The sequence below is a fragment of the Rattus rattus genome, chromosome 13 (genome assembly GCF_011064425.1).
Source record: "Rattus rattus isolate New Zealand chromosome 13, Rrattus_CSIRO_v1, whole genome shotgun sequence".
In the NCBI taxonomy this organism is placed as follows: Eukaryota; Metazoa; Chordata; class Mammalia; order Rodentia; family Muridae; genus Rattus; species Rattus rattus.
Window position 1 is genome coordinate 4,696,431 of NC_046166.1, and position 14,222 is coordinate 4,710,652.

General features: G+C 45.2%; 1 protein-coding gene across 1 annotated transcript in view; it reads right to left on the minus strand.

Annotated features, from left to right (window-relative positions):
• Cacna2d3 (calcium voltage-gated channel auxiliary subunit alpha2delta 3) overlaps window positions 1-14,222 on the minus strand; it is an 804,703-nt gene that overhangs the window by 61,198 nt on the left and 729,283 nt on the right. The window contains exons 28-30 of the mRNA XM_032919383.1: window positions 13,132-13,193; window positions 12,006-12,050; window positions 3,068-3,130 (exon numbers count right to left, since the gene is read on the minus strand). Coding sequence (XP_032775274.1) covers window positions 3,068-3,130; window positions 12,006-12,050; window positions 13,132-13,193 — 170 coding nt within the window. The remainder of the gene's footprint in view (window positions 1-3,067; window positions 3,131-12,005; window positions 12,051-13,131; window positions 13,194-14,222) is intronic.

Here is a 14,222-nt window from a genome sequence, read left to right on the forward strand (position 1 = left end):
ACACGTGTGTGTACAAAAGAGCATGTGTGCATGCTTGCGTGCATACATGCATGTGCATGCGTGCGCACACATACATACTTGGACAGGCTAGGCATTAATTTGTACATAATCCCTTCTGATTAAAATGCTACTTCATACAGACAAAATGAGACCCTGGAAGTGCTTTCTAAGCCGTGATAAAAATAACGGCTTACAATGCCTTGATTATCCACTCAGGGAACTAGAAGAATCCATCTGCTCAGCCTTATAAAGTTCTTAAAATCGAGAATCCATCCTTCCTCAAAACCACCTTTCGAAGAATGATCTCATTTTGTCTATGGGTGGTTAATATAGTTACCAAGAATAAGACTGCCCAAGTCCTTGGGGAGACAGCATAGTTAACATCTCTCTAACCTCCTCTCCCTGTACTTGGGATCAACTTCAGGAATTGCCACACTAAGGCTTTGGCATGCCTAATTCTCGCTGTGATGAAATTTACAAACTTTGCATGGTGGGATGGAGGATTAACCTTCTCCCGAATGTTCCTCCCAAATCTTTGGAGTCACTGAGCTAGAAGGGTCCCTAGGGTGAGGGCACAAGCCTTGCATAGGAGCCAAGCTTGCAGTAAGAGCCTTCCTCTGCCAGCATCCCAGAGTGAGCCAGTGCAGAGCTGTTGAGAACCCCCATCTCTATTCTGGATATGTAGCTTGTGAGGGAGGAAGGTGGTGTTACAATAAGAGAAGAAACATGCTTACTTCTTAGGCAATGGGGTGTTGACTAAACCCCACTTCCATTGAGTTTAGCTTAGTGACCTTGATCATACCTTCCAGGGTTTATAGACGGTGAGGGAGAGGGGTAGAGGAAGAGAGAGAGGTGGAGGGAGAGGGAGGGGAGAGGGGGAGGGGGGAGAAAAGGAGGAGCGGGGAGGGGAGGAGAGAATGTTTCTGCACTTCAGCCAAAAAAAAAAAAAAAAAAAAAAATCAGGACGGAGACTAGAAGGAAGGAAATATTTCTCTCGTTGAACATCAAGCACTTCCTTTCAACTCCAGGGGAATTTGGAAGCGCTCACATATTCTGCAGGCATTCTGTAGACACCTGTAGGTGCTATGAGCAAGGACACTTGTATTTCATGTGTGTAAATACGCCAGCGTCAATGGAACTAGTTGTTAGATAGAGAAGAATTATCCTAATTGGGGTGCAGGAAGCCAGACAACATCAAACAAGCCTGAGCCAAGCAGGCTGGCAGGATCCCTAGTTCACAGAGGAGAAAGGGTTCCTGTGGAAGCCATGGCTTTCTGAGTAGTCCCTGACTGGGCCAGGGTTTACCATGGGAAAACAGGCACTCCATATTTCCTGAGCCCAGAACTAAGTCTCATCTCAGCCCTGTGTGTCTAGGGTAGAATTACAGAAACTCCTCCTGAGTAAGGACTTTGGGTTCTGGCCCCATTGGTTCTTCAGTCTCTCAGTGTTCCTCTGGGTCAGATGAGCAATGTCCCCTTTGGCTAATGGCTTTGTCAGCTGTCTCAGAGACTGGCCTTCTTTCATGGGTTCATTTATCTTACCTAATGCCACCAGGAGCCCAATGCCCAGTGATACTGGCCACTGACACTGTGTGTGGGCATCGGGAGTCTAGATCGCATTTAAACACTCTGGAGAGGAGCAGAAACAGAATTGAATTCTTAACTTTCTAAAGTCACTTTTTCTAAATCTCTACGCCTGGATCTCACAGAGCCATAAAGAAAAACATTGAACTATTTTATTGAGATGAGTGGACCTATCAAACCATTGACTCCTGAAGTTCAGATGAGTTTTAAAGAGAATTTGTGTGTGTATGGGAATATGTATGAAGGTTAAATATTAGGAGAAAACTCTCTTTAAAGTTGCCCAAACTCTTTAAAGCACCAATACCCTTCAGGCAAAAATACAGATTTTTTTTTGTGTGTAAATGTGTGTGTGTCTATATATGTGTGTGCACATATGAGGGTTTGTATGTGCATGCACATATGTGTGTTTGTGTGTGTGTATATGTCTGTATATGTGTGTGCACATATGAGGGTTTATATGTGCATGCACATATGTATGTTTGTGTGTATGTGCATGTGTGTGTGTACGTGTGTGTCTGTATATGTTGTATATGTGTGTGCACATATGAGGGTTTGTATGTGTATGCACATGTGTGTCTGTGTGTATGTCTGTATATATGTGTGCACATGTGAGGTTTGAATGTGCATGCACATATGTGTGTTTGTGTGTGTGCGTGCATGTGTGTGTGAGTATGTGTGTGTGTATGTCTGTATATGTTGTATATGTGTGTGCACATATGAGGGTTTGTATGTGTATGCACATATGTGTGTCTGTGTGTATGTCTGTATATATGTGTGCACATGTGAGGTTTGTATGTGCATGCACATATGTGTGTTTGTGTGTGTGCGTGCATGTGTGTGTGAGTATGTGTGTGTGTATGTCTGTATATGTTTTATATGTGTGTGCACATGTGAGGGTTTGAATGTGCATGCACATGTGTGTATGTGTGTGTGAGCGCCTGTGTTTGCCACAGCATCAGTGTTGAACAGAGGTCAACCTTAGGTGTCGATGGATGCCTTTTATCTTGCAGAGACCGCCATTCTTTGTTGGTCACATGTGTGAACTTCTAGGACTCGCCTGTCTCTGCCTCTCATCTCACTAAGGAACACTGGCACTTCAGATGCAGACTGTGGCACCCAGCTTTCCATGGGTTCTTGTGATGTGAACTCAAGCAAGCCCTTTACCCAGTAAACCATTACCCCGGCCTCATACAAAACTTGTAGCCCAGACAGCTCTAAGGCCAAGAATTCCATAAGTTTCACATTTGTGCGTACAGGAACAGAAGCTGGACTCGGTGTCTCGGGCAACTCCGCACCAGGAAGTAAAAACGTTTCGAGGTGAGACATAAGGTTGTGATATTTGGAGAGAAATGAGGTTTATAACATGCCTTTGCCTCTTATATATGGGTCATCATCTTCAAGTCTTAACTCCACAGTTTGTCTCTTCCTGGGGCCCGAGTGCCAGCTGATTATCCCTTTACGTGGCTGGGCATCTCCTCACTCACCTGTGTGTAGTCTTCAGACACCAGAATGAACCCGTTATTGTCTATGAGGTAACAGTTCACAGTCTGTAGGAAATCAGAACGCACACTTTAGTTTTAGGCCTCAGACTGCCTTCACACGGAATGATGTATTTGCAGTCTCGGAAATGCTCCCAACCCTTTGGTTGGGGAGGGGAGTCACATCCCAGGAATTGAAAAAACTTGTTGGCTCTGTGAGTTAAGGTCATGGTTACACTAACCCCAGGGTTGACGCTGCAAAACTCAGGACACTGAAGGAAGGAAACAAACGAGAACTGACCTTGAAAGACTGGGATGGGGATACTGCGGATATGCTCAGAAAAGGCTGAACTAGCTTGTCTTCTCTTTTCTCTTCGTGGGACCTGACTCTTTCCCAGGAAAAAGGCATTCAGAGGCCCCCAAGCTTTTATTTGGAGTGGCTGCAGTGCCGGCCATTTGGAAACCCAAATGCCAGCACAATGTCATTACTCTAATGATGTATTAATGAAAACACCATGTCAGCTCAGGGGACCATCAGGGGACCAGGTAATACTTTTTAATTTGTTCATGGACTGAGGCACGGGGGAAGGGGCAGCCTTCTGTAAACGGGGCCCCTCAGGCCTCCTAAAGGTTTTCAAACTGTGTTTTTAATTGGGAGCTGGATGTGGGGGCAGGGCTCCTAGCCTTTTGGTAGCTCAGACTTATAAATTGTGGGGAGCAAGGTAAGGCAAACAAACCCCTGCTTCCCCCACGATCCTTTAATCTCCCGTGAATGGCTTGCTACGGGCGAAGTTTTAATTACAGTGCTGTGGAGTTTAAACTTAAGGCTTAATTCCGTCCTTGATGTAACTCAGTTTCTATTTATTGCAGCTTTACATGCCGACAGCAACGTTTAATTTGTAACATATCTTTACCCTGAGCTAAATTCCGCTTAGCTCCGGGCCACCGTGGGGCTGCTGTTTGCTGGGACACTGACCTAGACAGGGTTGGGTTTTGTCAGGCATGAGAAGACAACAGTGAGGGTCAGAAAGATCTGGCTTCTCTTCTCAGCCAAGGGCTCCAGTGCTGGGGATTGGACAGGACACAAAAGCACAGCTAGAACTCTTTCTGGGGATGGTGGAGTAGGGTGAGGAAGGTAGGGGTTCTAGACAGTTCTGTGTTAACTGCTTTGAACGTCCTGGAACTTTTTTTTGTAGACCAGGCTGTCTTTGAACTCATAAAAATCCCCCTGCCTCTGTCTCCCTAGTTAAAGGCATGTACCACCCTCTCCCAGTTTGTAGCTAAAGTTCTCCACAGCAGACTTGTGTGCTTAGATAAATGGCAGAGCTTGGCTCCATTTATCTGAGGGGTGAGATGGACATGTCCTACCCATTTACACTCTTGCTACTGCAGAAGCTCTTGGCTTTAGGGATGCTATCTCCATCTTGGTAGGAATCACAATAAACTCTCGGTCTTCTGAGCAGACAGCACTCAAGCAGCCATCTCCTAAAGCCACGCCTCTGAGACGGTACCCTCGGGTTCTCCGTGGGCTTGTTTTTAATTTAGATAGAACTTGGTTGAAATGAAGACTATTAAAACTCAGCTGGGAGGTTACCGGAGTTACAGTTCGAAGCACTGTACTATGCTTAGTGCCTGTGCCTTCACATGTCCGTGGTTGCAGAAAGTTATCCTGAACACCAGGACTGGGGTTGTTTGCTGTGAGTACTACTCGGCTAACATTGGGCCATGTGGGTAGATCCACATCCGCGACGATTCCAAGTCATAACGGTAGCCCATGCCATTTAATTCACGTGTACTGAGTACAGAACTGGATTCCACATGCATTTATTAATGAGCCATTTCCACCCAGTTACACAGAGAGTCTGATGAATAGAAGAAAAGTCCACTCACATGGGAAGCCTCTGACAAATTAGGATGAGTCGGAACGAAAACCGTCACTGTAGAGCAGGCATGGAAAATACTTCCAACAAGATTGGTTTCCCGTTTCCAAGGAAAGGGGACCAAGAGTCACCCCACTACACACTGGCCCTATTCCCCATCTTATTTATTTCTTTGGGAATTAGAATTGCAACTACACCCCAATTCTAAAAATAAATGCATTTCCATAATTCTTCCCCAGAATGAAGTGCCACTAAAACGTGCTGTTGGATGAAACAATTTAGTATCTGAGATGGGTGGAGTGTATTTGTATGGGGCATGTACACATTGAGGCTGGGGGAAGGTATTACTTTCTGCCTTATTGCTTTGAGACAGGTCTCCCTCTGATTCAGAAACTCACTGGGTTGTCTAGGCTGATGGGCTAAAGAGCTCCAGGCATCACCCCGTCTCCACCTCCCTCCCCTGCTTGGCTTCTGACATGGGTGCTGGGGTTTGAACTCAGATCTTCATACTTGCACAGGAAACTTACCCACTGAGCCATTTCCTCAGCTCCCTCCACTTTACAAATTTTATCTTGCAAAAAAAAAAAAAAAAAAAGAACATTCTACAAAGGGAAGACTGGTAAACTTTGGCTAACAGACTATGACTCTCCTGGGAAGATTATTTTTTCCCCCATTCAATTTGGTTGTAACAAACAAAGGAGGTGGAAACATGAGGAAGTGCTGGAGAAGAGGAGGAGGAGGGACAGGAAGAAGGATGGTAAGTTTGTTCATATAAGCCTTCCTTTCCATATGGCCAGGTAAGGAAGTTCTTCTTGGACAGAGAAGAGTCCAAAGGTTACAGGACCAAGCATGTGAGATCTGATTAGCATCCTTTGATTGCAGACCTACTGTTCCTACTATGGCTGGCTACCCCCCTTCCAGAAGACACCTGGACATGGTTAGGGCCTCAAGTCCTGCTTGCTCATGGAAGGTTTCCTTTACAGAATGAAAAATAAACTTCACCTATAGGCAGCTAAGTCAGACCTAGTCTGCCAGAACAACCACAGAGCAACAAAAAGACCACAGCAAAAGCAAAAAGTTAGGCCATTGTGGGATGATTTCATTATGCAGGTGAAGGCAGGTATAGCATAGAATGAGGCCTGTCATTGGATGAGAAAGATGATGGGCAGGAGAAAAGTTTGAGGGAAGAGCAGGAGACTGAGAGCAACCACGAGAGAACATGGAGGCTGACGTTAAAACTCCACGCTGTATATTTACAGGTTGTTATGAATGTTCTTGAGGGATGGATGTGTACAGGGCTTTGTGTGTTAGGGTGGGCAATTATATCTTATCAATGGATCAGAGGTTATTGGGTTGTGTGTTCTTTCATATGGAGAATTGAGTTTGGGAGAGTGTATGGGATGCCACGGAGTTGGGATGTGTGTTTCTGGCATGGAAACCTGCCTTGGGAACTGGATAGGTAGAGAGAGATTGCTGCCAGGCTCGGAGAGAGGCCTTCGGCAGTGTGATATGGGCTGGAGCAGAGCAGGTGAGACGCTTTGCTGACTGAGACTAAGAGATCTAGCAGATATCTTGGGGCACTGTGGTGCCAGACCTAAGCGGGGCAAAAGACAGCCTTTTTTATAATTTTACAACAGGCCATCTCCACGCCAGTGTTTGGTGAGCTAAATTTTTGAGAGCAAGCAAAATTCCAAAAGAGACCATGCTTGGATCTCCTGGATCAGGTCATAACCCTAATGGCAGATTGCTGAGATCCCTGAGCAAAGCAATTCTTAAGCTAATATCTGAACTCAAGGGAATAATCAGATACGGCTAAGGGGGTTTTCTGTGTGTGCCTTCCACTAGCTGAGGAACAACCTGTGGAAGAAGTCACAAAAGCCAAAGATAGGCTAGGATTGATAAAAACACAGTGATTCTGGATCACAGTCAGATTTAGTCTCTATCCCACCAGACAGGGACAGGAAGAAGAACAGAGGCCCCAGATGTGCAGTCTCCAGTTGGCATGCACTGTTGGGCACACCATGGGGAACACATCTGTTTCCTCTGAGAACACTGGGATCCAGGAAGACATAGGTATTTCCTTCTTACACCACGTATCTTGCCACCATTTTTAAGATGTACCTTTTCCAGGTTCCGTGTGGATACCAGGATGGGACCGGAGATATGCTTGTTGGGCTAGTTTGTGGTCAAGTTTGAATTTCAAGGATCTGCTGGATATCAAAAGATTTGTTCACTCCGGTAGGCAAGAACCAAGTGCTGCCAACACTGGGGCTGACAAGTCACCAAGGAAATTACAGTGCTGGGTCACACTCTCTGGTGCCCCTCACCAAGGAAGTTACAGTGCTGGGTCACACTCCCTGGTGTCCCTCACCGATAGAGACCTAGGCCATTGGATTTAAAAGGCGCCATTGTGTTCTGAGCACAGAGCAGTGCTCTATTGTCTACCTGTAAACACAGAAGGGTGATTTTAGTGACTATGACTATCCAAACAACCTGTCTGTCAGCGTGAGTTAAATTATGGCCAAGGGTATAGTATCCTGGAGTCTACACTTGGAACGAGAGAGCCCCGTGCTAGGTGTAGGGAACAGCTGGGGTGAAATCACCCACAATCGTGTCTGACAGTTGCTTTTGCCACATAGATTTATGATAAATATGACTTAATTACCTTTCCAGTGTAAAGAAACAGCAATGTTTCCCTAGCCTTACCTCTTGATATCACTCCCTCTAAATGAACCCTAGTATCATGGAAGATGTTTGCCCACCACCATGTCCCTAAGGAATTACTAACAGAATCAAGGTTTGGGGAGATCAGAGGTTCACCTTCTGAGACACAGGGTAAGTATATACCCCATAGCCATCTTTGAACATTGCAGGATGAAGTTGGTCTCAAAATGTGAAGCAGAGAGAAGTTTTTTTTTTCCTTTTTTCTTTCATTCTTTGTTTATCTTTCTACAATGATTCAGAGAATTTGATTCAGGTACAGAGACCCACACTCGGCATTTACTCTGAAATTCTGGTGTGGGAACTCAGAAACTGCAGACCAGAAGTATGCACAGATGGCTGTGTTAGCTGGAAGGCGCCATCAGCCTGAGATACTAGCTTTGGAACCAGAGGCTCTGAGTGTCTCTTGACATTTGAACAATGCTTGGGTGTCCTAGGAAGTGGTAAGGCAGCTACTACAACTCTATGGGGGAGTGGGAAAGCCAGATAGGATGTCCCTGTGAAGGAAGACTGAGCACATTGGCTGGTGACCACACCTTAAGGAATGTTTAACTTCCACCCCCGCATGCCCCTCCCCAAGTAAAGACTGGCCCCCTACCATGTATCCTTATTCTGGGCATCCTCCTGGCCTAGTGCTGCAGCTTCTCAGAAAGACAAGTCTGTGGTACAGTTTCTAACAGGAGGTCCTAGGACAGGGTGGAAGGGTGGGGTGGGGGGTGGGGGTAGGGGACTTTGCACTGCTATGGGAAGGTACCTTCTGTTTGTTTTGACTGATCAAATTCACTTAAGCTCAGCACTGTGCAGCATGAAAATTGTGATGTTTTGTGTGTGAGCATGGTTGAGGAGGAGTGGGGAGGTGTGGGTAGGGAGGGAGATAGACAGACAGAGAATGAGAGGGATCTTTCATCTGAGTGTAAGTTAAGTCTGGATTTCTGAGTCTCTGGAACACAGAAGTACCTTTTCTCCAGGTCTCCCAACAGGATCCCTAGTATGTCACTATAAAGCAGATGACCTTGCCTTCCCCATCACTTGCCATGTCTTCTCAGTAGAGCGGATCATGGAATCAAAATACCACGTTTTGGGATATGGAGAATACTCAGTGGTTAAATCTTGCTTCCCAAGCATGGGGATAAGAGCTCAGACCCCCAGAACCTAAGTAAATGCTGGGCAGACACAGGAGCTCTTCTATACCTCCAGCCTCAGAAGGCAGACATGGGGAATCCTCACAGCAAGCCGGCTTGGGAGATCAACTACATCAGTGAGTCCTTAGTTTGATTGAGAGACCATAGCTCAATGAATAAGGTAGAAGATCAAGGAAGATGATTCTTGACATCAACTGGGGCCTTCAGTATTCACGCATGTGCACAAACACCAAAAAAGAGAAAACATGCTTCCAGCTTTACTGGCAAACTAAAGATGTCCTCCTCCAAGGTAGAAATATGTCCACATACCCTAACCACCCTCACAGGACACACTTGCTGGGGCCCAGTATGTGCTAATAGGGAGGAGACAAAGGACTATCCAGGTCCCTCAGCCACTTGTGTCTGAGCAGTCTAAGAAATTCTTGGTGTGGTGGCACAGATAGAGGTGCAGGTTCAGAATGAGCCTAGAAGCTAATTTTAATGGGAGACTTGATGATTTGGGGGCAGCTGGGGAAGAGAAAGGACACAAGACAGCCCTATAGGCCTAATTAAAAGTTACAAAAAGAGTGACACATGGCAGGAATCTGCTGGAAAAAAATGGCATTGGGTCTAAAGTGGAAAGGCAGGCCTGGCTTTCCATTGAAAGTAATGGCAGTTGGCTACCTAGAGCCAAAACTATTTGTCAAAAGCAGAATAGATGAAAATTTCAAAGTGCAGATCAGGGCATGAGCATCAGATCCAATTTTTAAAAAAGGATCAACTTACTTTTCCCTTAGGGCATGGGGTTCTCCCATAGGCATAAGAGAAAGATCATTGACTAATGAAAGCATTGTGGATTACGCTTACTATGCCTTAGTGTATGAGCCATTGCCACCTAGGGCTTCAGGTCCAGGGAGCCCCACTTTCTGTGAGAAACAGTTTGGTACATGTTTGGTTTATAGGGACAGCAGTAGTGAGTGTGTACCTTTTCTGGGAGACATCTAGAGTTTTTCATATTTTTTCCCCACATTCTTCCCTGCGAGTCTAGAAATTTTGATACCCACTGTGTAGTTAAAAAAACAGGGGGAAATAAAGGTTTGGAAAATTGTCCAAGATCACATTGCTACCTCTTTTCAGAGTCACAGAATCTCAACAGTCTAACTCCATGGTTTGTGCCTTTAAACACCACCCTAAACCACCATCGCCACCAGTCATAGAACAAACAATGGCTGTTTCCAAGCTCAGAAGGAGATGTGTCCTCACTTGTCTTTCTTTACACGGGGAAAGCCTACACAGTGTGGGTTGTAGGAAAAATACCCCCTCTTGCTTTTGTAGGAAAACGCCACCTCCTGCTTTTATAAAATTGTTTAAACAACCATGCACATGTATAGCCAACCATCCATTCATCTAACCAAGTTTCCGAACCACCATCCATCCTTCGAGCCAGTTAGCCAACCGGGCATTCTCTGCTCTCCTACTGGAGCTTGGATTTGCAACAATGCCCACTGTAGTCTGTGACACATCCTTTGGTCATCTGAGCACCCCAGACAGGTAAGAGGATGGAGTTTGAGCCCAACAGCTCTTACTAACATGCTGCCATATCTTAAAGCCTGAGGGGAAATCTGAGCTCCCCCTGGTTAGCCTACAAAGGTTATCCTCAAGCTTCCTAAAATGGGTGTTGGACGTTCCTCAGGGAAAATTGTTTTTGATCTGGTGATCAGAAAAAGTTGAGCTTCTGCTGAAAAGATGATGGATTGGCTTTTGCTCTGCAGATATGGTGACTCACATATGATAGCGCTAGGATAACAATTTTTCTTTTAAGCTGGCAGCTAGACCACTGGGAACCAACTTTTTTTTTACTGACTCTATATCCTGGACTCCCTTTTATGTTCTTGTTTTCCATTTGTCTACTTTGAAAAACTCTACTCCCGTCCTATGCTTTCTGGGTTGAAATTGTGTTTGGAAAGTGTTCCTGAAATCTTTGTGGTAACCAGAAGGATGTAAATATCTGATTATAAAGTTTAGTTGATGGATTGACTGACATTTAGCTAAAGGAGGGGGTGGGCAACCTAAGTTAGAAGGGCCACCAAAAACCATGGGGTAGAGAGGTGCTCTGCTGGCTATGATGAAAGCTACGTCCAATGGGAGGGCTTAAGTCAGTGACACATTAGTTTCAAATCCCTCCCTCCAGAGGAGGGAGAGGGAAAGAGAAAGTGACATCTTAGGTAGAAATAGCTATGCTAAAATGAAACGTTGTGACTCTCAGAGCTTTTACCTCCAGATTTGCAGTTTGCTAATTATGTGACATGAACCAAGACGCTCATTTATCTCAGTCTTGTCTTTGGTTTCCTGTTATTTCCTTCCACATCCACTTCCACACACACACAAACACACACGCACACATACACACACAGACTTACACACACAGACTTACACACACACACACGCACACTCACACATACACACACACACACACTCACACAATGCACACACAGACTTCCACACAAACACATACACACACACATACACACTCACACAATGCACACACACTTCCATACACACACACACACACCCCACACACAGACTTACACACACACACACACACACACACACACACACACACACACACACACACACACACACACACACCTTCTTTCTCCAGGGTCTTGCTGCATAGTCCTGGCTGGCTGGAAATTCTCTATGTAGACCAGCCTGGCCTTGTGGTCAGGATGCCCCTCCCGCTGCCACCTCTTGGCTGAGTTCTGGGATTACAACTGTACACCAAGTTGGCCCAGTGAGCCTTTGGTTTCCTTACCTATAAACAGAGGTGATACTTCCTACCTATTTAACCTGTTGTTCTGACGGTGGGAAGATGAAGCATGGCCACAAGGCTTTGGGAAATCTAATGTGATCTTTAAACGTGAGTAATGTTTATTACATCCTGTAAACAAGACACCCACATCCTAATACCACAGTCCAGGATCCATCTACAGCATATTTCTCTGGCTCTCAGAAACAAACTATGTGATTGAGGTTAGGGGATGAAAGGCAAAACAAATGTTCTGTCTGTCTGTCTCTCTGTCTGTCTGTCTACCTGTCTGTCTGCCGCCCCCCCCCCATGCTGGCCTAGAGTAATGTGTCAGGCTTGGCTCTATACACAGCAGCATTCCTCTGTCACAATGCACTGTCTAACACTTCCCTTTGGCCAGGAAGGTGTCTTACCTCATCGTCGCAGCTTATGGAGCATTTACCATCCAGGGAGGCACACTGTTGGGGGAAGGAAGCAGGGAAAGGTGTTACTGGGTTATTCATCCCAGCATTTGCTGCAGCTGCTGCTTAGCTAAGGAGGCCACGACCTGTGATGCAAGTCCCAGGTTTCATCCAAAGGGAACATTTCAAGATGAGACTTGGCCATGTGCTCTAGAGTCCACATGGACTCAGAATCATACTATCAAAGACAGTGTGGGGAGGGCTGGTTCTTTCTCATCCCTCTTAACTTATGTTGTCATTCAACACTGATGGTATCTCTTAAAGATCTCAGATCTCCTGGTAACAAAAGATATAATTATGTCATTATTTAATTTAAAACGATTTCTCAATGACTTTAAAAGGAAACCCTTGTTTATGTTCTTAGAGTATAGTTTCCTATCATATCATGATTTAAGAAATGCTAAGCTCCTTGTGCATCTACCCTCGGAAGAGCCTCTAAGTTGATCCTGTATTATGACATGGGCACATTAAACATGCAAGTGCTGGTTTGCCTATTGTGGGCTGATCTCACTTACACGTCTAATGTTTAGAACTAGGCAGGCGGAAGGAACTCAATGGCTACTATTTCTGCTGAATACTAGACAGATGTCCCTGACACATCTTAGTTCACAGAGCATAGCAACAGAGAGGACTGCCCTGGATTTTCCAAGTACAATAGCCCCTTGATGTCCTTTGGCCTGAAAGGTAGATACATGCCTTGACCAAGCAGGTCATATGATGGCCTTCTCCAATGAAATGAGGAGAAGCACAAATAACTGAACATCACAATAATTATAGTCACTGTGAGAAAAAAAAAAGACCCTGATAATAAGAGAGAAATTCCTTTCGTAAAGTCACTCTCTTGATCCGATAATTCAAATAGTTCCTAGGAGCAAATCTTCTCCTTTTGCCCAGCATGTGGTGTCTAACATGCTGACAGTCTGTGTTTTGCAGTGAAATGAATAGTAATCCGAGGATCTGGCAATTCATCTTACAAACATTCATCAGAAATCTGGCACCAGTTTGCCCAGCTACCCATATGGGGACACCTGTCTAATGACAGTGGCACTAATGCCTCAAGAGTCTGGCTAGAGCTTACCTGTCTGCTGGCCGTCCAGAACTTCCTTTGGAAGAATTCAAGTTTCATCTGAATGCCTACAGCTGGGACAGATTACAAATAAAAGAAAGCATCAGAGATCCCTTTCAGATTTCAGATTGTCATTAGAAATTATCCGTCATGGCAAGATGCTGACACAGGCATAGCAGGAAATAAAACAACCTACCAGTGACACATGCACCTCGGATCTTCCGGCTCTGACCTTTCTTGTGGCAGGTAAGCAAATCCCAAGGGTCCCTACACTCAGATCTAAATCATAAACTGAAGACCGTGTAGGTGTTTTCTGTAGTGGTGTTACTTCAGTGTGCATCTCTGGATTTCATACATTTGTAGCATGAGCAGAAGATGACGTTTGTCATAAAAATATTGAGAAGCTAAATAAATATCCCTTTGTTCCTTTTTAGAGCTGTTACATTCAGAACTCAATATATCCCGCATAGTGTTTGCTCGTTCATTTGTTTGTTTAGAGATACAACATCTGAACGGCGGCAGTTCCGAGGCTGGTGTTTGAAAGAAGTCACTCCGATGGGACTGACTGCACTGCCCCCCTAGGGTCCAGATCCCAATGCTCTTCCTTCCAGGAGAAGGATAGAACACACAACTCTGTGTGTCTGTGGAAATCGTCCTAATGCAACAGTTAAAGGCTGGCCACATTGACAGATATCGAGTGAAACTTTAGGAAGTGGCATTTGGCGGGACCTTCCAATTAACACTCAGGCAGGCTCATCATATTCCCCCAAGGAAGCAACATCAACATGACTCAGAAAGCAAAATGGTCAGGGCCCACATCTCATTAGACACTGTTCCCACTTTACAGGAGTTCAAAGAGTGATAGGACTGGATGGCTGGGGGTGGGAGGAGATGCACCCCGGTACAGTTTTGCACACTGGTCTGGAGTACATGGCTTCTCCAGGGTTTGCCATGGTGTCTGCACATAGCCTGTGTGCTATTTATCTTTCCTTCAACACTGATGGTGAGTTGGAACTAGATAACAACCGCACCAGGAATCTTAAATTTCCCAGATGATGGGACTAACGATGAGGTAAAGATGGGACTCTAAGTAAGTCACTGTT